The sequence below is a fragment of the Lithobates pipiens genome, unplaced genomic scaffold (assembly GCF_037356315.1).
Source record: "Lithobates pipiens isolate NorthernLeopardFrog02 unplaced genomic scaffold, aLitPip1_a1.2 Scaffold_23, whole genome shotgun sequence".
NCBI lineage: Eukaryota > Metazoa > Chordata > Amphibia > Anura > Ranidae > Lithobates > Lithobates pipiens.
This window is the reverse complement of record NW_027507785.1, coordinates 65988285-66012029: the sequence shown is the minus strand read 5'-3', so window position 1 is coordinate 66012029 and position 23745 is coordinate 65988285. Positions and strand designations below refer to the sequence as shown.

The following is a 23745-nucleotide window of genomic DNA, read 5'->3' as shown; positions in this document are numbered from 1 at the left end:
AAAGCCCCGTTTTATAAACAATCCCCATTTTTTTTCTGATAACATACCATTTTTCACAATTTTTCCTAACATTTTTGCATCTGTGCCGATGACAGCTTGTAGTCTCCACCAGCACATCTTGCACAGTGATCGATGGAGAATGGACCAGACTTGCAAGAACTGTGTAATTGTTAGCCTACATGCAGGTAATTTTCTATCCCAAGGGATGCTCAAATCTTACAAACCGCTTACCAAAATTGGCCGAAATATCATTAGGCACTCCAAAATCACATTTCCACTTTGTCCAAAAAAACAAACAAAAAAAAAACGGGTTAACTGAATTTAACCCCCACAGTGGGACTGTGTCCGCAATGCATGGGTTAACCACTCTCTGATCCTGTGGACAAAAAGGAGCAAAGATACACTCTCCTGATCCTCCGAGTACAAGACTGGTCCCTTTGGCTCCTGCCTTGACCTGTTCCTGACATCACCCCCATAGACTGGCTCTGGAAGTGAAGAGGACAGGAACAGTCCACCGCTTGACGTGGTGGAACACGGTTTTCTTGAGGATCAAAAGATCGGGCAAGTATGCGCCGTTTTCACCCCTAGACAAAATAAGCAGTTAACCCAATGCAGTGGGGGAGGGAACACATTTTGTCCATAGTTGGGCTTTAAGGTTTTTACCTCTGTCTATGACCCTTTGGGAGAGACACAGTAGTTAAGAGGTTAGTCCTTACGCCTTGCAGCACTGGGTTCTTTGATTTAATCAAAGCCAGAACACCATCTAAATGGGGGTCTATGTTCTCCCTGTGATTGTGTGGGTTCCTACCACATTCCAAAGACATGCTGGTAGGTTTTTAGCTTGTTTAAACTGGCCCTAGTATGCGTGTACAAACTCACAACAAACAAGGGTTATCGCATTCTGCATGCTAGTCCTAAACTGAACAGGCAAGACCTACCTTGTCAAAAGTTTACAAAGAAAAGTCTATGGAATGGGCTTACAAGCCTATCAGGCATGGTGCCCAGAGGTGGCAGTCAGATATGACCCAATGGATACATAGAGGACCACACTCAGCTGATTCATTCTGTCCCGTTGACATTTGTATATATAACAAAAAAAATGGGGTGTGGCTGCGAAGCAGACAAAAATTGGCAGACATTACAGCCCTTGAAGGTTTTTGCTTTCGTCAGCGTCCAAGGGCCTATTCACATCTATTCCTTTGCAGCAACTGTTATGTGCATTGGTGAGATGTAGTGTCATTCATGGCTTCCCATCTCACCTTCCTGATGTACATTGCAGTGCGCAACAGTGGGTTGTGGTATACTGCCAAAAACACTGCAATTTTTGGTTTGTTGTGGCGTGTTGGGCAGCCCATTAAAATGAATAGGCTACTCCAACGAAAGTACCTTAACAAGCCACAGGATGCCAGATCAGGATGGTTTGAATGGGCTTTAAGACAGCCTTCCATTCACTTTCTGTCCCAACAATAAGTGACGGCAAATTCCCCAATAGGGACACAGACAGCAGTAAAGATCTGAAACCTCTAACCTTTCCCTGCTCTGTTCAAAACAAATTGAATCATTTTGGCTGTAGTTAGGGTTTAAGGCAGACAATGCTTGATCCGCTAGCACAATCCATTCTAGCTCATCCAGATCTTTTTAGTCAGACCTTTGTAGGGGTCAAGAGGTGCCCTCACATTCATCACCACAACCGGCAAAAGCATGCGGTGCTGGATAACGATTATCTTCAGACACTCTGCAGATCCAATAATGGAATATTTTAAGCATGGCAAGTATGTAACTGTGATAAAGTCCTATTGCAGAGGATCTCCAGGGGCCTTTTGATTCCCAAAGATCGGCCATTAACTGCTCACCTCTGTTTTTGGCCTGGAACCAGTGTGTGTGTGCGACACAGAAATGTGGCAAAAACTCAGTGTCAAGGTTTGAAATTACACAATTTCACTTAAAACCTCATAAAGGCTTTAGATCCAGATGCCTTTTTTCTTCAATACAGACAGTACCAAGGTGTACTACCAACATCCATTCCTGAAGGCTTATAACATTTTCTTTTGAAGGATCATCACTTTCTGGCAGATTCTTTATAAGGTCACGTTCACTGTACTGCCTAAAGGAGGGAGAAAACCCGTCACAGGGTTCCAATTTGACTCATTTCTATTGATTACATTTTTTTTCTAAAAACATTGGCAAATCTATTGCTTTTCCATATTCAAAAACGTGTTCATCTGGATGAAGTGGCATTCATCCCTAATTGAGAAGACAACAAGAGCCCTTGATGCCACCTGGCTTTGGATGAGTGGATTGGTTTTCCTGCCTCCTTAGACACAAAGATCTGGGAATATGTGGACTTGGATTGACAATATTTTTCCAACTAACGGCGGAGATTAAAATAAAATTTAAAGTTGCCTTAGATTATTTCTCGCTACGTGATGGGACCAGGCAGAATTGCCCACTTTCCCCTTGTATAAGTCAACCCTAGAACACCTTTTATTTTTAGGTCATACACATCTACAATACAATAGAACCTTAAGGGTTTAACTGGGGATACCTTAAAAAACAAAGTGGCAGGCTATGCCAATGATTTGCTTTTCTTTGAAACTCAGCCAGAAAATTTCCATCTGCAATCTAAGAGTTAAAACATTTAGTGGCCTGTTAAACTTAAAAATAATTTTAAAAACACAAGACTCCCAAACTTATGCATAGGGCTTCAGCGGACAACAACAACTTTGGACACAATTTGTGAGACCAATTTGCTAGCTTAGCTCTCAACTCAGACTCCTAAATGAAACAACGGTGCCATCTTCTAGCTCAAGACAAAAAAAAAATAAATGATGTTCTCTGCCTACTATACACATTGAGGACCTTGCCCATTATGATTCCTCCAAAACGCCTTAAGATTATGCAGAGAGTTCAGTTTCTCTGGGCACATAAAAGAAACATGAATCATAGTGGAAGCTTGGTAAAGCCAAGGGCTATTGGGGGTATAGGATTTTCTGGTCCCTTGCTAGATCATAAAGCAGTCCATGTGTCCAGAGTACTGGATTGGTGTAGTCACGCAAAAAAAAAAAAAAAAAAAAAAAAAAAAAAGTGTGAAGGTCACCATGAAACAAATAAACTTGTCTATGCTGCCTTTCTTGAACAGTGCAAAGGAATTCCAGTATGGCTTCTGGCGCATAGATATGCGCACGCACATATCGTCGCTCATAGAAATGAGCATAGGCACATCGCTAATGAAGAGCCTGGGCGCATTGCTCATAATACCCGTGCACGCAGGAGCATGCCCACATATTCTGGGACTCTTACTCACAGTTAGTGCCGACTGGTCTTCAGCTTTTTCTGAGTGTATCCTGCAATGACTTCCATTAATGACCCAGGTTGTTACGGACCTGATCCTGGATTCTGCTTGTACCTCTACCCACCTGTTCAAGACCTCAGCTTCGTTATTGGCCATGCTTCTGTACCTCATTGCCCGCCTGCTACTGACCTTGGCTACCTCTGAAATCACTCCTGCTTCTGACTTGGCTTCATATTATTCTAAGTGTCTGCTTCAGCTGACCTTCATAACCACTCCAGTCATCGTAGTTTGTGCTTGCCTAAAGCCTACTTAGATCTTCAACAAGCCATACTTCCAGAACCTGCAGTATGTGGTGTGCCCTTTTAACACTTAGCTGGTCCAGCATGCATCACATCTACCTCTGGTTCCATGTCCTGCCCAAGCTCAAGCCTGCAACATCTGCTGAAAATTCTGCTATCAACACCTGCCAACACTCATGTTCCTTCTGTCCCTCAACACCATCCGTTTCACCTTCAGTGGAGTCTGGATTGGAGGTACAGGAGAGGCCGACCTCATCACTTCAGTCTCCTATTGGGCATGTGACAGACCGCAAATCCCTTCCACAATAGATCAAGAACATTTTTTTTGGGCAACATATTAAGAGTTTGAGACAATTAATTTAATAGGCAACATCTGTCAGTTGTGACACCTATAAGTAACCCTGGCTTTACCCCAGGCCTCAAGGATAGGACTTTTTTTAAACTTTCCTTTGATGGTTTGACAGTTTAAATCCAGAGCACAACCAATGTGACAGTTACATTCCGAATGTACATTTTTTTAACTGGTATAATCAACGGCTTTAGACCCCTTTCACACCATGGCACCCATAGTGTCGGCGGTAAAACGCCGCTATTTTTGGCGGCGTTTTACCCATCGGATTTGCGGCACATTTCAGCCGCTAGCGGGGCGCTTTTACCCCCCCGCTAGCAGCCAAGGGTTAAAACCGCTGGCAATAGCTGCGTTTTGCCGGCGGTAATACAGCGATACCCCATTGATTTCCATGGGGAGCAGTAAACGCACCACTCCAAAGAAGCTGCTTGCAGGACTTTTCCTGACGTCCCGCCAGCGCACTGCTGCAGTGTGAAAGCCCTCGGGCTTTCACACTACAGACAATGCTGCAGCTGTTTTAGGGCTGATTGCAGGCACTATTTCTAACGCTATAGCACCTGCAAAACGCCCTTGGTGTGAAAGTGGTCTTATAGCAGAGCTCCAGCACCCCCCTCAAAGTAAAAAAGGCAGCAGCTACAATTACTGTAGCTGCTGACTTATTAGGACATTTGCCTGTCCATGGATCCCACGATGTCGGCACCCCAGCCAATTTTCCGGTCGGCTCTCGGATGCTGCCGCCGCCATTCATGGTAAGGGAAACTGCGCATGCGTGAAGTGTGTGGTGCTTTCTAACTGGCCCGACGGCAGAGGAAGGCGGGCTGAACTTCCTGGGGACCTCGCCACAGCCATGTCTCCCAGAAGTGGCACTCAAATTTGGCACCGGAGGGGGGTGGGAGCAAACAAGTGGAGCTACAGCACCAGATCACATGTACACTGCAGGCAAAACAGCTCTAAGGAACATTTTTCAATTCAGGTAATATTTTCATGAAAATAACCAAGCGCATGCCAATTAGTACTTTTCAGTAAACTAAGTGACGCACACTTGGCTAGAGCAGCGTTTCTCAACTCCAGTCCTCAAGGTACCCAAACAGGTTATGTTTTCAGGATTTCCCTCAAATGAAAATGGCTGTAGTAATTGCTAAGGCAGTGAAACTGATCAAAACACTGCAAAATTCAAAAAAATAAAAATAAATAAAATCTGTTGGGTCAACTCTTAAGGACTGGCGTTGAGAAACACCGAGCTAGAGGACCTGAAATGGTTACAGCCTAAAAACTGACAGATTGCCGGAACGATTTATGAACAGTGGAATAAAAAAAAAAAAATTCATGCTGCATACAGTCATCGGTCAGACTTAATTTATCAGTTTATTGACCAGGTTGGAAAATAGAAAATTCTATTCATTACCAATCACATGGTTTATATATTTTTTCCTGATGAAGTTCAACGTGGCATATTGTCTAACTGGGCCAATGCCCACAGCTTCTTTCAGCAGTATTCAGGTAGGAGAGGGGTTAATGTCCACCCACTACCTACCAGCGCATAGAATACACAGCTCTGAGTCATGCTGGATTTAGGACTGCACTGTTTCCAGTCCCTCTGCCGAGCGGTGGGAAGCTTCTGGACGGAGTACAGGACGCTTGCATAACAACTCCAGCAAGATCCACAGACTAATGACAAGGTTTAAGGAAGTTCATGGAATGACATAAGCATGCCCAACACAACACAGTACCCTGTGGCCCTGCCCTGATGGCACCTCGTGAAAATGAAGATAAAATATATCTGCAAAATGCATTAAAAGCCTGGCAGATTTACGATGATTTATATATTTTTTCTGTATATCCTTTTTCTACAGTATTATGCAAATTGGGACACAATTTCTACACTTGAAAAGCACGAGTTACCCTTTGGTTCAAGGACTTTGACAAAAAAAAAAAAAAAAAAGCGAGAAGACTCTTGGTCAGAAAGGCAATGCACTGGAGCCAAGCTGCAAACTAAGTCAAGGTGGTGGGAGGCAGTGGGCTAAATCTCCATCTTCAGCAATGGAAGATTGTATTTGTGTAATACAGGATACCTGGTTTGGTCAATAAAGAGGAACTTATTTTACCCATGCAGGGCAAATGACTGTCTGCCAGTAGAACACCCCCCAGCAAAGTATATTCTTCTGTGCTCCTTCACCAACTTCCAACTGTTTCAAAGCCCTTGCTCCACTGCTCTATCCAAGCAGGTATAAGAGTATGGAACAGAATGTGACCACCCCATGCGACAAGGTTTGGGACAGTGGTAATTTACTAGGTCCCAACAATGGACTCATGTGGGGGGTGGATGGGAGCAGTAACATCCACCCATGCTTTATTATGCAAGTGTAAGGTAGCACTAAACCTTGTTGCTAGTGGCCTGTGGCAGCATGGGTTGCAGGGTCCTCAGTGGGTCCCTTGAAGCATGCAATTAAAGATGGAGAAGGAGAAGAAAAAAGAAAAAAGAGCAAAAAAAAGAAGAGCAAAAAAAAGAAGAAGAAGAGCAAAAAAAAGAAGAAGAAGAGCAAAAAAAAGAAGAAGAGCAAAAAAAAGAAGAAGAGCAAAAAAAAGAAGAAGAGCAAAAAAAGAAGAAGAGCAACATGGGTGAATAGAAAGTCTTGCCACTACAGGCACTGGAGACCCTCTGGAACACCATTCTCATATTAGGATAAAGACTCCACTGTTCAGCCAACAGATCTAAAACTACCAAAGCCCTGAAGGGGGTGCACCAATCCTTCGAAATGCATTAGCTACGTTTTAGATCAGATGGTAAAAAAAGTGACACTTTTTCTTCTACCATCTTGAGTTTGCAAGGTTTTTTATTCAGGCACATGCTCACCAGCCATGTGGGTAAAGTCAGACACCAGACCTCATCAAGGCTAGGCTCCTGCAGCATGGAGCCAATGACAAAACTGTGGAAGGCCGAATAGCTTGCTGTGGAAGTTGGTTACCAGGAAGCTCAGGTCGGACGTAAAATTGTTAAAGGAACGTATAAAGAAATTTTAGCAATTTTATTACATTTAAATCAGGTAAACTTAAAAGAGTGTACCAAAAGAACATATTTCACAGGTGAGCCCCTTGCTTCGTATACATCTTGGGTATTCCCAACAGCAAGATCTCCCAGCCACAAGCCCCCATTTCCTATCCACGTACGAGGTTTGGGCATCCACCACCTGTGTGCCAACTCCCACTGTTACAATTCTCCATGATAAACTAAAATATATTTCTTATAGGTACTTCTATAGTGCTGTAAAATTAAAAAGTGCTTTACATATATATTGTAGTCACATCAGTCCTTGCCCTCAAGGAGCTTACAATCGAAGGTCCTTAACTCACATTCATATACTAGGGCCAATTTAAACTGGTGCCAATTAACCTACCAGCATGTCTTTCAAGTGTTGGAGGAAACCAGAGTTCCCTTAGGAAACCCACACAGGCACAGAGAGAACATGAAAAATCCTGGCAGGCAGTGTTGTGGTTGGGACTCAAACCAGCGTCCCTGAGAATCCCAGATAAAATGGGCACACCAGGTATGTAGACCAAGGATAACAGCACAGACCTTTAACCAATGGAGTCCAGAGCAAGGGTCTATTGATACACTACTAAACAGATATTTTTTGGGCCGATTGACTCTTAAAGGACCAATTCACACTTGCTTTGGCGGCTGAAGAGTGATTCACATAGATCTTCAGAGAGCATTTGGCATGCAGTGAGGCGGCATTATATCGCCTTCTCACTACTGCACAAGTGCTTTGCAACAGTGTGCATTGCACGTGGTTTGCCGGCACTTGCAGAGCCGGTAAATGGGGCATTCATTTGAACGGGTTTCACTCAGTAGGCACTACGCTCACCAAAGGAGACAGGGGGTATAATTACTGCCGTGGCCACAAAGCAAAGCACTGCGACTGCAGCATATGTACACCTCTGGCTCTGATGAGTGCGTTAAAAAACACGGCTCAAACACAGGGTGTAAACTCGCACCCCTCAACTGCTAGTGAGACCCGAGATAAAAAACAGAGGGAAACAGCACAGAGATCATTTTTAGTAGCAAATATGAACAGTTACTTTTTTCGTGCAGCACAAGCTGTAAGCTTCCTTCAGAGAGCAGAAGAGCTGGTCTGGATGTAGATCATTCCACAGCTTTAAGGTTGGAGCACAGGAAGGAAGCGGATTTCAGGAATAGAAGCAATAGAACAAGGGGTCAGGCGCTCTTGTCAGACAGTCTCAGGGGGAATTTAAAGAAACATGAGCTGATAACGGCAGCGGAACTGTGAAACAGCTACAAGGCAATAGAGAAATGCAAAATGCGTCCAGGGCATAGCCAAAGTCACGGCTGTCTAAGGATGTGCCCATACCCCGTGAAAATGTTGTTGCATGGATTAACAAGCAGCCATTTAAACAAAAATAAAATGTAAAATTATCAAGTTGGTTGCAAAGCAATTACATTATTTTAAATGTAATCAAACTCTGACTTTGTGTAAATTTGCCACTTCATGTATACTTGTGTTCAGGTCATTGACAGGTATATTGCCCTCAGGTTTTAAAAGTGGTTATAAACCTCCAGATCGAAAAAACAAAAAACACACACACACACACACACACACACACACACACACACACACACACACACACACCTACCTATATAGCATGGGTGCTCAACCTGTGGACCTCCAGCTGTTGCGGAACTAAGTCCCATCATGCCTTTGGGAGTCATGATTGTAACTATCAGCCTTGCAATGCCTCATGGGACTTGTAGTTTGCCACAGCTGGAGGGCCACAGGTTGAGCACCCATGCTCTATAGCAGTGATGGCGAACCTTGGCACCCCAGATGTTTTGGAACTACATTTCCCATGATGCTCAACTACACTGCAGAGTGCATGAGCATCATGGGAAATGTAGTTTCAAAACATCTGGGGTGCCAAGGTTCTCCATCACTGCTCTATAGTGTGTCCCGTTCCTTCCCTCTATCTGCATTAGTACATTCTGACAGAATGCAGATACTACAGAATATGCTGTGCAGTAGGACATCAGATCCACGCCCCCTGCCTGTTGGAGCTGAAAAATTGCTTTTGATTATGCGGGTTTTAGAAGGCTGTGGAGAAGAGAGGCTGTGGATAAACAGGTATAACTTATATAGGTGGATTTGTTTCAACTCTGTATATCACTTGAAGGCAGTCACGACAGTAGGTATATGCAAGTTTAACGATCACTTTAAAACGGAGCTCCACCCAAAAAGGGGAAGCTCCGCTTGTTTGCTTCTCCCCCCCCCCACTGTCACATTTGGAACCTTTCGCGGGAGAGCAGGTACCCGTTTAACAGGTAACCCCTCCCACTACCGGGTGACTTCGCCATGGTGAGGTACCCCGGATGTTTGCCCCCCCCCCCCCCATCACCAGGCCATTCACAAAGCACAGCAAAGAACCAGCTGTGAAGCCCCAAAGCTTCACTGCTCTTTCTCCTACAAGAAATGGCAGTGGCGGCAGCAGCAGCACCCGAGACCTGAAAATAAAAAATCAGCTGGGGCGCCGACATGGCGGGATCCCTGGATAGGAAAGTTTCCTTAAAATAAAAGTCAGCAGCTACAGTATTTGTAGCTGCTGACTTAATTTATTGGTGGAGGGGGGGGGGGGGGGGACTGGAGCTCCGCTTTAAGAAAAATTATCCCTTCTTTTTTTTTTTTTTTTTTTTTTTTTTTTTAATAGGGCAAATATGAAATATTGAATAAATTTATTTATTTTTTTTTTTTTTTTCAAAGCAAATGTGTGCTTTGCAGGTAAAGGCAACTGGTTCGCTTTACTTATGCCCCTTGTAGCAGGTTATGCTACCTGCCCTATTTTTGTAGAATTCTCCTTTAAGGGGACATGGCAGAAGGGGCATGTCCTATGCCTATATACTTTTGCTAATAGGTATCCAGAGATACCAGGTGGGAGGTACGGTACTATAGTTATTTTGGTAGTTACTGTCATATGGTAACTTAGGTTGCTAGTTAGGTATTTAGTCAATTAGTTTATGGTTCACTTCATGTATGCTATGTATTCTGTTTTCTGGTGTTTAGATGGGCTGCATTTTATTAATAAACTTACTTTAATCATACAGTGTCTGGTTTCAGTTTCCCAAGTGCCGCTACACAGATCTGGTGCTCCCTGCTGCTGGATTCCTACATCCGGTATCCCCGACACCCTCCTTGCTGAAATCTGGACAGCTCTGTACTAAACTTCAAAATAGAAAGATAGTCTGAAAGGAAGCCACTTCCGTTGTGCTGCCTTTAGAAAAACCCCATAGTGCTCTGGAAATTGTGTAATGGGTGCAGACTGAAAAAAAAAAAAAAAAAAAAAAAAAAAAAAAAAAAATGTTTGTTAAAATAAAAATGTAAAATAAAAAAAAATAGTCCAAAAGGATTTTGGATTCCTTAAAAAAAAAAAAAAAAAAAAAAAAAACTGGTTCCCATCAAATACAATTTTTTTTGTCCTGGCCTCATGCTAATCATATACATGCCAAGGCTGCCAAGAGTTAAGACAATGACAGCTATATCAGCCACAGGTTTTCCAAGGATAAGGTATCCGGCAGCGATGTGTCTGCAGAGGCTACTTGTAGAAGATCAGAATACATGCTGTAAACTTAAACTGCAGCTCATCGAAAAGCAAAAGTGCTTGTGCTGCATGTAAACTGTTTGTTATCTCCCTGCGGCTACGTCCATCTCCCTCTAGAGTCTTCCTTCATGTTTATAGTGAGGAACCAAAGCTGTCTATCAAGATGAAGGAAGCGGTCTGGAAGAAAGCGTTTTTCATTCCAAGTTTCCACATTCTGCAAACAGCTGCGATCCCAGCTCAGAGGAAGTGCGAATTAGTGAGATTCTGGATCCAGGACCCGGTCTCTAGTGTCATCTACCCTCCGGCTAAGGGTTGACTTCATCTTTTCTAAAAGACATCGGATCACATTTAGGACATTGTCAGAATGATTTTTTTTTTCTTCATTTTGGACAGTTTGTGCAGTACACGCCGCAGAGAAAAAAAAAAAAAAGCGATTGGCTGCTGAGGGGCATGAAGACCCTACTTCCATGCAAAGTTTGATTAGGTGACTAGTTAAAAGATGGAAGCCAATAATGCTTGTACTAAAAAGGTGGAAGGTATGAAACAGCCTGAGGGCCATGACACCTGATCTGACCAATGTGGTACAGAGCGAGAGATTATAATATATATATATATATATATATATATATATATATATATATATATATATATATATATATATATATATATATATATATATATATATATATATATATATATATATATATATATATATATATATATATATATAGTTTGGTTGAAAAAAAAGTCCATCTAGCTCCAAAAAAAAAAAAAAAAGATACAATCCCATATTACACAATTCTTTACACACAGCTAATCCAGAGAAAGGCCCATAAAAAAAAAACAGCAAAGCATGATCCAATTTGCTATCGCAGGGGAAAAAATAAATTCCTTCCCGAGAGGCAGATATTCCCTGGATCAACTTTACCTATAAAAGTTCAGTACCCAGTTAAATCATGCACATTTAGAAAAGAAACCAGGCCTTTTTTAAAGCAATCTACTGAGCTAGCCAGAACCACCTCTGGAGGAAGTCTATGCAACATTTCTTAAGCCCCATACACACCAGATTTTCTGCTGATTTTTGTCTTCATATTTACCAAAACCATATATTATAAAGGAGTTCAGGAAGGAAACAGCAGTACACTGGTCTTCCCAGTGAATGGCTGTGAGCACGGAGGATGTGTAAGCAGAAGTTTGCTCATTGGAGGACAGATGGAGTTCCCAGCACAGCTAGCAAACTGACCAAGCTGTGCTCTGTCTCGTGTGGTTCATTTTTAAAGTGGAAATCCCAGAGGGACTGGTAGGAGCACCAGCAGATTCACACAAAGTTAGCAATACAAAAGGGAACAGAATACTTTAATACTAGTAGTACATGGCGCAGCAGGCACCTATATCAGCAATATGAAATATTGGTCTACTACATATTCTTTAAGTAGAGCAAATTAAAAAAGGACTGAGGTGCCAAAACATAACCCCAAAACATGACAAAAGTCCCTACACAAAAATAAAAAATAAAAATAAAAAGAAGAAGGACAAGTTTCACATAATGGTGAGGAAAACAAAAAAAAAAAAAAAAGAAAAAAAATCATAAAATCACGATATTAACATCAGTGATCCCCAAATATAAGCGCTAGTCCTGCTTGGCCTCAACACTAAATAGAAGATACACAAACCTAGATCAGATTAGTATGTCATAGCAAGAGGTCAGAATGCAGAACAATGACCATAGGTTTTAACATGTTTTGCCATTTAGGTGCTTCATCAGGATTCCAGATATAACCATAGTATTGTGTGTAGGGTGCTAAAACCAAGTAGGGAACATCTCCGATCACTCCATATCAGGACAGACAGTGGACAGCAATCTGGAGCCCCTCTGAAAAGACCAAAACAATTATGTGGCAGATAGGAAATCCCTGTGTTCCAAGATATGGATCTTTAACTCAAATGCAAAATAGATCAGGAGAAGAAGGCTTCTGATGGAATGAAAACAAAATGTCCCCAACTGAGCCATGTTGCTCTCCACTGCATGTCCTGATCCAGGGTGATCAGAGATGTTCCATACTCTGTTTTAGCACCCTACACACAATACTATGGCCATATCTGGTCTCCTGATAAAGCAACTAAACTGTGAAACGCGTTGAGACTTAAGATCATTGTCCTACATTCAGGCCACTTGCTATATGAGGTTATAATATGGTCTAGATTTGTGCACCTACCATTCCTTAGTGTTAGGGACAAGCAGGACTGGTGTTCTTGTTTAGATTTTACCGATGTGAATATCTTGATTTTTTTTTTTTTTTTTTTTTTTTAAACTTACAATGATGTAAATAAACTTTCACTTTATAGAGGTTGTGTGGTGACACTGTTGTGTTACCTCAAAGTCCTTTTTCAATATGTGGTGCGAATACGAGCAAACTATGTCCTCCAATGTTCTATAATATTTTTAAAAGTAGGTTATCTTTAGGGAAAATGGCATATGAAAAAAAAAAAAAAAAAAAATAAAAAAAAAAAAAATTTAAAAATCAAAAGCTCCAGGCATATAGGCAGCTCCAGTAATGCGCAAATATCAACTTTTGTAAATTAAATTGGGTCTCGATCACCTAAGCCTCTCTATTAGTCCTTTAACATAACATATGGCCTCATTGAGCAAGGAGGCACAAGTAGTGGTGCAACCTGAGTGCTGAAATAGTCCCAAAATTCAAAGTAGAATGGCAAAAACTCTTTTGGCTATACTTGTCCTGTGGGTCAAAGTACTCCTGTGACACAGATTAAGCCAACATCACTAAGCCGCTCCAGACTCTAGAGAGATCCCGATTTTAATGTTGGGATCCTATCAGATCCAAGGACTGGCAGCTGGTTCAGCCTCTGAACACATCACTGGAAGTCTAAGCCAGCTGGGGCCACCCCTTCACAGCCCAGCACTCCAGCAAGCGCTGGAGGACAGTCAGTCAGTCTCTCTGAAGATCAGCAGTCTGTTTGCTCAGTTTTCAGAAGCAGTGGGGGACAGATGTAGCATTGGATCAAAGTTGCATTCTACTATGGAGGTTTTTTTTTTTTTTTTTTTTTTTTTTTTTTTTAAATATACATCCCCATACTGCTCTTTTAAATCCACAGTCTGTTCTGAAATATTCAATACCAAGGGTCTCCAAACTTTCTAAGCAAAGAGCCAATTTACTGTCCTTTAAGCTTTAGGGGGGCCGACTGGATAGCGAGTGCAGAAAATGCCCCGGCATCAGTGCCATCATTGGTTTTATTGAAATAGTTACCCAGTAATGGTGTCAGTAGGGGTAATGGTGCCCCATCATTGGGGTCAGTTGGCGGAATAAGCCAGATAAAGACAAGCAAAATGGCCACAATTTGGAGACCACTTGTTCTATACCAAATTTTGGTTGGTTCCATTAGGAATTAACACTTTTTTGTTCATTGAATAAAACATTTGGTTTTACTGCAAAGTGTCACCAAAATCATAAAACGTGAAGCAAATTCTGTCGAACCAAATAGCCGCTTCTGCTTTGGTTTTATGGGCTATAATGGTGCCAAGTTGTGGGCATGGATAACATTTCTAGTTCATGGATTTTGAAAATGATTTTACCTTGCCAATAGTCAGCATTGAGACTTGAGAGAATTACTTATGTATTTTTGTTCAAAACGTCTCAGTCATCAATAATTCAATGACCACATTAGTACACAAGAACATGGAAAATCCTGTTGCAGTAACTTTGTACCATATCAATAAACCCCAGAGATACTCACGTTCCCAGTACATCCCGGAATTCATAGATATCCCTAATGTCTTCAGTCCTTTTCTTCCAGCTCGGCCCGTCCTCTTCCAGTGGCATCCTAAAATAGATTCCTTAACCCCTCGGTGGCTAACGCAAGTGCCTGCCAAATCTACAAGAGAAGAGGTTCCATCAGTCATCTGACAGAATAAAGAGAACTTTACAGAACAGTTTCCATAATTTTCTTATGGTCTACAATAATATACACACACACACCTGACAGCACCAAATGCCACCAGTTGTCAAAGAGACATAGTATATGTACTTCTATATTTGCACATTACGTCACACTTCGCTTGCAAAGTCAACAATGATGAGAGTTCTTCAGCCAGGCTTTGGGAGGTACAATATGTAGAAGGCCCACACGTATAGCAAGAGCATTATACAACTTTAGTCATAACTTCAGGAGTTGTGCCTAACCCGCATAGAGAGTTTTATGTTAAAGGTGAGCTAATCCTTTAAGGGTTGGAGTCTGGCTAGAATGACGCAACGCCCACACCTGCACATGGGAGTTCATTCATCCTGAACTGACTGATGTTTGAAAGCAAGTGACAAAAAGTATCAAGGTAACAAAAAGTTAAAAATGCTAGCAGGCAGGGTTAAAGGGGTTGTAAAGGTTCGTTTTTTATTTTCTACATAGGTTCCTCTAAGCTAGTGCATTGTTGGTTCACTTGCCTTTTCCTTCGATTTCCCTTCTAAATGTTTTTTTTCTTTGTCTGAATATCTCACTTCCTGTTTCTCCTCAGTAAGCTTCTCACCATCATCCGAGCTGGTGGTTAGTCAGCCTGAACAGCTTACTGAGGAGGAACAGGAAGTGAGAAATTCAAAGAAAACAAAAGGAAAAAAACATTTAAGGGAAATCGAAGGAAAAGGTAAGTGAACAAACAATGCACTAGCTTATAGGAACCTATTTAGAAAATAAAAAACGAACCTTTACAACCCCTTTAAGCTTTTTGGTAGAAGAGGTTGTAAATCCTATTTAAAAAAATAAAACAAAAACCAAACACCAACACAAAAAAATAAAGCTACTATGCATTGTGTACTAGTTCATTATGAAATACTTACTATAGAACAAAGCTCTTAGCGGCACCCGACCACCACCGAGATGGACATATTCCCCTTTGTTTCTTCCAGAAGCTGCCGGTCACGGGACAGGGCCCTGAAGAAATGGCACGGGCAGTCGTTTCTTCAAAGCGCATGTGCCAATGGCGCCAGCATATATAGTAAATATCTCCTATACAGTGCAAGCTTAGGAGATATTTACAGTACCTACAGGTAAACCTCATCATAGGCTTACCTGTAGGTACAATTAAAGAATGGACTTTACTTCCTATTTAAAAGTCTTTGCTACCCGTTTGTAGTTTTATACATTAGACGCTTCGTTCAGCTTAAAGACCAAATTAAAGCCCAACTGCAGCCAAAACATTTTTCTAGTTTAACAGAAAAATGTATGGATCAGTGTTCTTATAGGTCATTTAGAAATACAAAAAAATATATATATTTGTATGCCCATTAACATCTAATGAAATTGTGAAGATGCATTAACAGCATGTTTGTGGTGCATTTACGCATTTGCTTTGTGTTAAACGCTTGCCAGACACCTCTTCTGTGTAGGTTCAAACCAGCTACGACTAAGGCTATTGCAGAAAGGAGTCAACTTTATTGTTTTGTCACTCTGATATACCACTAAACGACACTTCAGGGATTACAGTGTTGCCGGCTCTTCTTACTACTGTTGCATTGGAGTGTGTTGGGACACATTGAGCCTCAGCACCTGTGAGTGGACCTGGTGTATGGATTGAGTTGTCCCTGCAGAGAGCGCGGTTACCTTTCTTCTTTTCCATGCCGTGTTGGTTTTTATCGTATAGATTAGTGATGGGGATCCTTGGCACCCCAGATGTTTTTGAACTACATTTCCCATGATGCTCATGCACTCTGCAGTGTAGTTGAGCATCATGGGAAATGTAGTGCCAAAACATCTGGGGTGCCAAAGTTCGCCATCACTGGTATAGTTTTTTGTATTATCTCAGCTAGTAATGCTTTCTAAACGCAATGGAAACACCATAGATGTGTTTGATGCGTTTCCAGTGTTTACCCTGACACCAACGCAAGCGTTTGTGGAGCAGCAACGCCTTCCAAAGGACACGCGTCGGGTCAATTTTGACGCAACGCTAAATGCAACCGTGTGAACACTGGATTAAAAAAATAAAAAATAAATAAACACAAGGAGCAAAGTAATTCTTCAGATAGAACTTTGCCTTTGTTTAGTGCCGTGTGCTGAAAATCAGGGGTTTAAAAGCTAACAATTTATACAACGCGGCACAGTATAGTAACCTAAAGCGACGCCTATTAGCACAAAGTATGTAAAGCGTATACAAACATGCATCAGGACATTTGCAAAACACACAACTGAATGTAGCTCAGAACATAGGCTTCAACAGCCCCATCAGATTTGGGTGGCAGTTTATACGCACCTTCATGGGCAATAAAACGCGTAGATGCAGACAGACAAGCACCTGCTCAAGTCTATATACAGAATAAACACTTTTTTTCAACCGTAGAACACAATGGGAGGTGACAGAACGATACAACAGGATTAATTACCCAGATCAGCTGTAAGCACACAAAATACGGATGTCACACATTCCAGAATGGAGCGGTACTTTATATTTCAGACACCTTCCACACCTCTATGGCAGACAAGGTTTATTTTTAGAATATCCGATGCCTCAAAATAAAAAGCAGACTTTAAATAGGTTTGTGTCCTATGACCTACGAGGAAATGAGTAATGTCACAATATCAAGCTCACTTGTCACAGCTAGCTGTTCTGGGCCCAATTTACCAAAGTTTAAAGGGAAAGCAATTCTTGCAGGTCTTGGCTGCTAGACTCTCCAAATGCAGCATTTCAGTCACCATTGTGGCTGAAAGCGGGAGTCTGCCGTTTTTTTTTTTTTAAAAAGCCAGCAGCCAAATACTGCAGCTGCTGACTTAAAATAAGGACACTTACCCGCCCAGCGCGCCCGAAGCCGATCTCTCGATCGTCTCTCGGGTGCTGCCGCCGCCATCTTGGCTATGGGAATTAGGAAGTAGAGCCTTGCGGCTTCATTTCCCGGTTCCCTACTGCGCATGCGCGAGTCGCACTGCGCAATAAGGACGGTCCCCGCTGTCTCTGGGATCCATGTGTTTCCCAGCAGACAGCGGGGGACCTGTGGAAAGGGGCGTAGATTCTGCAGATATCTATGCCGGAAGTGGGTGCAGATACCTGTACTGTACAGGTACCTGCACCCCCCTCCCCCCTGAAAGGTGCCAATTGTGGCGCCGGGGGGGTTCCAATGAGCGAAAGCTCCACTTTAGGGTGGAGCTCCGCTTTAAGGAAAGGAACCATGTTGTTTCGGTTTGATGTGGCCATCCAAGTATATACACATCTGTGGCTCCCAAAGCTCAAGCATGTTAGGGTTTTTTATGCTTTTAATATACCTATATACCCATCTTCTTTAGCCTGACAAATCCAGAGCGCTGCGCGCATTCTTAGTATGAGCCGGGGCGTGTTCACAAGTTTATGTGCCTGAACAGCTATGAAGCCGACAGAGCCAATCACAGGCAGTGACATAGCCCTGATCTTTGCATCTGCAGTCCGCAGATGCAGAGATCAGGAATAGTCACAGTGCCTGCAATTGGCTCCTCACTCTGTCAGCTTCATAGCTGTTCAGGCACATAAGCTTGTGAACACGCCCAGCCACACGCCCCGGCTCATACTAAGAATGCGCTCAGGATTTGTCAGGCTAAAGAAGATAGATTTTTTTTAATGCCGTTAATATAACACGCTTAAGCTTTGGGGGCCACAGAATATATACTATACATACACACACATATCCCAAGAGGGGGCCACATCAAACCGAAACGCGGGCCGGACTTTGGACATGCCTGGCCTACACCTATAGCAAGGGCTGTGTTCAACTTTAGTCAGAGTTGCACAGTTTGTTTTCATCTACAGATGCCCCTCATACATAGGCAGTTGTGGTAGGTGAACTATCCCTTTAAAGCAGAACTAAACTCACCACCCCTTACTCCCTTGCCAGTGTTGGTATCTTCACCTGGTCTTCAGGGTTCAGGCCCTTTGATCAAAAGTAGTAGGACATTTTATTTTCACTAGAACAGGAGGTAGAGGGAAACTTTTCAATGGGGATTTTCCCTGACTTGAGAAGTTTACATTCACTTCCTGTTGGGTCTGAGCGACAGGGAAAAAAAACAAACAAAAAACACACACACACACACACACACACAAATCTTAACTTGACAAAAGTCATACAGAAGGTTCACTTCCAATATGCTATGCTCAGCCTACAGAACAAGCCAAACAAGTTCCTATGAATCCCTCGTCTGCTAATCCTCAAAAAACAAAGTTCTTAACAGATTATTGACACAGTAAACTCAAGCAGGAACCTCAAAAATGTACAGAACATGACATAACAAGGGCCGAAAACATACATATGTTTTTGTTTAAGGCTTCTGTCAGAAGCCGGCAGCTGACATCTTCCTACACCCAGCCAAGTCTTGAATTTCGCAGTAATTTTAGCAATAGAGTGAGCGTATATAAATATAGTAAATTGGACATCTGTGATGAGGTTTTGATGTTACATTTTGAAAGAAGCTGGAAGGCAGCAGCAGGAAGGTGGTAGAGGCCATGTTGGTACAACCCACACGGCTCAGTGCTAAACCTTTAGGCCAAGGGTCTCAAACTGGCGGCCCTCCAGCTGTTGCAGAACTCCAAGTCCCATCATGCCTCTGCCTGTGGGGAGTCATGCTTGTAATTGTGAGCCTTGCAATGCTTTATGGGACTTGTAGTTTTGCAATAACTGGAGGGCCACCAGTTTGAGACCCCCCTGCTTTAGGCTATATTTATATACGCTCACTTTATTACTAAAATTACTCTGAAATTCAAGACGCAACTGGGGGTAGCAAGATGTCTACTGCCGCCTTCTGACTGCAGGTGTACTGTCAGATTAGCAAACAGGATAGCAGTGGAGCACATGCGCAGCTGATGAAACGTCACTTCCATTACCCAACCCGACAGGTTCGCTATTCAGACAGAAGACCAGCTGTTTCGGACAGGAAGTGAAAGGAAATCTCCCTAAAGTAACAATGGCAAATTAAAAACATCCTAAAATGGGTTCTAACCCTCCCGCTATCAAAAGTGAAAACGTTTTGCCATTAATTCGATTTTTTGCCCCCTTTCAAGGTATAATCATTTTTATTGTATAAAGCTCAATAAAAAAAAAAAAAAAAAAAAAAGTCAGTCACCCACTCAGGGGTACAGAACATCAAAACGATATGGGCAAGAATGTGAGCAACTAGTTATTTTAGAAATACAAGATATACCCTGAGCGACCTAGGGGTACAAGCCGCAAGTCCACATATGTGGCCTAGGCCTCAAGGGACTACTAAATGAGTACGGTACTTAGTTCAGGTGCATTGGCTCTATTTAAATGGATCTAGCTACCAAAAAAAAAAAAAAAAAATCCTGCTAGCTCTTGAATCCCATAGTACTTTGCCCACCACGTTCTTTTATTACAGGTACTTATATATTGCTGTCAATTTACATATACTGTACATTCACATCAGTGCCTGCCCTAAAGGAGCTTCCAATCCAAGGTCCCAAACTCGCATTCATACATACACATACTGGGGCCAATTTAGACAGGAGCCAATTAACCTTACATCAGGGCCAACAAAAGGGTTAAGGTGGTTGGTTGTAAACCCTTTACAACCACTTTTTGCTACAGGTAACCTATAATTAGGCTTACCTGTAAGCTACACTGGATATCTCCTAACACTGCACGGTTTAACCACTTGCTTACTGGGCACTTAAACCCCCCTCCTATCCAGACCAATTTTCAGCTTTTAGCGCTGATGCACTTTGAATGACAATTACGCAGTCATTCAACACTGTACCCAAATAAAAATTTTATAATTCCCCCCCTCCCCCCAAATAGAGCTTTTTGGTGGCATTTGATCACCTGTGCGATTTTTTTTTTATTTTTTTACAAAAAACACCCACGATCACCAAGCTTTTGTTTACATAATGTGATCAGCTGTCATTGGCTAACAGCTGATCACATAAGGGGTCGGGAGCGGCCCTTTACTCGGATCGGTGATCACCCGAATCTCAGTGACTCGGTGATCACAGCGCGCTCCCCGTGGGCCATGCAGGGCACGCACAGGGAAGGCCATCATGGCGGCCTCCTGGGAATTCACATCAGCGCTGTGGCAGTCATTCGGCCATAGCGCGGATGTCAGATGGTTGAGATATCCCCTGTATTTGTTATCAGCACATGCGCACTGAAGCAGTGGCAGTATGTGCAGGCAAGTAATTCATAATGAGCTAGTACGCTATGCATACTAGCTCATTATGCCTTGGTCTTGCAGGTTTTTTGTGTTTTTTTTCTAGGGTTTACAAAATCTTTAAATGTGTGCCTAGCTAATGTTCGTGTAGTGGGTGGTGCTTTTACTAGTGAAAGGCAACAATCCACATCTTTGCTTTTATGATTTCCAGAATGGAAACCGGCTATCTGCCTTGTTTACATAGACAGCCATTCTGTCAGTGTACCGAACAATCAGCGAATCCAGCTGTGTAAATTCACTCGTGCCTGAGAACCGGAAGTGCAGAATTACATATATACATACGTGATCCTGCACAGCGCGGCCGCCCTGTAGCAGTAAAAGTGAGGGCGGTCAGAAAGAGGTTAAAACACACATTTTAGGGCATTGCAAAGTGTAAACTGAACCATTAATCATCAGGTCTGGGGCTGCACAATAAATCTCTCACCCCATTGAAAAAAGGAAGGAAATAAAGTAGTGTCAAAAACTGTCATTTTCATGGTTTCAGCATGCAGGATATGGAATGTGGTTCGATGGTTAGTTACCCCAAAAAAAAAAAAAAAAAAAAAAAAAAAACCCCACACTTAAAGTATATAGTCACATCATTTATTAAGTGCAGTAACTATAGCAACCTTTAAACATCCTCCTTATACCGATGTGACTTCAGTAGAGTGAAATGTGGTTGGTTACTATGGCTACTGCACATAAATCACTTAAAAGCTCTTTTTTTTTAAATATAAAAAATAAAAATCCACAATACATACAAAATGCATTTTGCCATTTCTTCCTGTTCAGTTAACAGTTTAGAAAAAAAAATGCACACAAAGCAAAAAAAAAATAAATAAAAACGGATGTATGAACACCAGATTCCTGGCAGAAAATTCCAGCGCAAGGGCCAGTTCACAACAGTTTCTGCATGCACATTTCAGATGCATTTTGTCATGCTCCACACAGAAAAAAAAAAAAAAAAACGCAACATGTTCTACTTTTGTTGCCTGCACTGGTGTAAGCTAGTGCCAATGGAATTCATGTTAAAACCCTGCCCATAAGAGTGCAAGGCTGCCTTAGTGCAATACTGTTTAATGGCAAATATGCAGATTCAATTTAAAAGGGTTTTATACAGACATATAGTGTGTGTTACTTATGGGGACAGTGCTAGTTTGGTGTTTTTGTGTGTTTGATTTTTTTAAACCCTTTCCATGTATCCCCCCCCCCCCCCCCCCAATAGCTTTTTATTAAAGAATTTGTAAAGCCAACATTTCCTATTCCTGATACAAGTACATGGTACAGCAGGCGTGTATGAAATTATATCTTGTTTTCCTTGTATTGCTTCCTTTGTGTGAAATTCCTGGTGACAGTCCCTCTGCTTTCCTATTAAAAACTGACCACACAGGGCAGCACAGTGTGGTCAGTTCTCTACCTATGCTGGAAATTCAGCCTGCTATTCCAATGTACAGACTTGTCCTGACGAATAAAAAAACTCTGTACCGATAACAGGACTTCCTTAGTTTAGGCATCCATGTGCAAGGGGCCTAAAGGCGTTCAGGCGTTTCCAGACATTTGAAAAAGGCGGTTTTCTGTCATATTGGCGAGAACAGGAATCAATAGACTATTCCTCCTCCCCCCCCCCATTTCTGGCAGTCCCTGTATTTTGTCTGCATTGTGAAACCCAACAATGCAATAGAAACGAAATTGAGCCCTGAACTAGGCCAACGTTTGTCACCAGTTCCTCAATCTCCTCCCCGGACTCGGAATGACACCATTACGGCCAGCAGGAGCCGAAGGATCCCTGCGATCCGCCAGATTATTCACATCATGAACGCTCGCCTGGGCCGCTTCTCCTATTCATTATGGTAATACATTTAGGCAGACAACAGAACAGTAATTAAAAAGGAAGTACATTATTAATTAAAAAGCCAACCGCAGGCCGCAGAGCTGACTCACAGCCGAAATGTCTGGGCCCCATCCAATAAAATAAGGTCAGGGCCCGCTGATGCTAGCAGACATCTTTGAAGGCAAGAAAAGCCTGAGGGGAAACATTTGCATTGTGCCCGCCTCAGGAAGAAAGGGGCCAAGGGGTGTTACAGAAGTTAGTAATAAACTTTATTATAGACAAGGCAGTCAATCACCTTCCTGAGGAGAAGAGGGGTGACCAGGGGTGCAGTGGGCTAATTCTGAAGTGCAGTAACCATAGCAGTCACATACAGTAGAATCCATCTAGTATTAAAGTGACATGGGTTGCGTTACCCATTCGAAAGCAATGGCTTTCTGGTCACGCTTCCATAAAGGCCAGATTTGTGGAGTGTATAACCAATAGTTGCCCTGTAAACTTCTCCAGAACTTTATCCCTGAGCTGTCTGGTGTGTTCATTAGCCATGATGCCATTTTCACCAAGGTTCTCCAATAAACCTCAAAGGGCTTCTTAGAACAGCGGTATTTATACTGAGATTAAACTACACACAGGTGGACTCCATTTACTAATTAGGGGAATTCTGAAGGCAATTTGTTACGCTAGATTTTAACTACGGTTATCAGAGTAAAAAGGAGGTGGATTACAAACGCACGCCAGACTTCCGTGTTTTTTTTTTTAATAAAGTGGAAAAAACTTATTTTCCTTACACTTTACAATTATGTGCACTTTGTTGGTCCATCACATAAAATCCCAATAAAAAACACATTTACATTTTTTGGGTGTAACATTACCAAAATTTCAAGGGGCGTGAATATTTTTTTCAAGGTACTGTAGGGCAGCCCATTTACTTCAATGGGCGGCCCTGTGGCCATTTGTCACGCAAAAGAAAAGCCTGCGTGTTTTTTTTTTTTTTTTTTTTTTACAGGTGCATTTTGCAGCTCGGTTCTGTCACTTTACAAAATCTTATTGCGTTGGGGGGTGCTTTTTTTGCGACTGCCACAGGATTTGGAATTGTTGGCAGAATCACCGATTTCCCCCACGATGCCAAATCTAAGCTTTGGCCAATGGAGCCGGCTCCAGTTACAAGACGCATGTATGCGATTCCTGGGTGTTCAGGCCCATCTGCCCT

The 23745-nt window shown here is 42.3% G+C and overlaps 1 protein-coding gene across 1 annotated transcript in view; it reads right to left on the bottom strand.

The window, feature by feature from the left end:
- CAMK1 (calcium/calmodulin dependent protein kinase I) overlaps window positions 1-23745 on the bottom strand; it is a gene marked incomplete in the record, with an annotated part of 178984 nt that overhangs the window by 115941 nt on the left and 39298 nt on the right. The window contains 1 exon segment of the mRNA XM_077451792.1: window positions 14300-14437. Coding sequence (XP_077307918.1) covers window positions 14300-14385 — 86 coding nt within the window.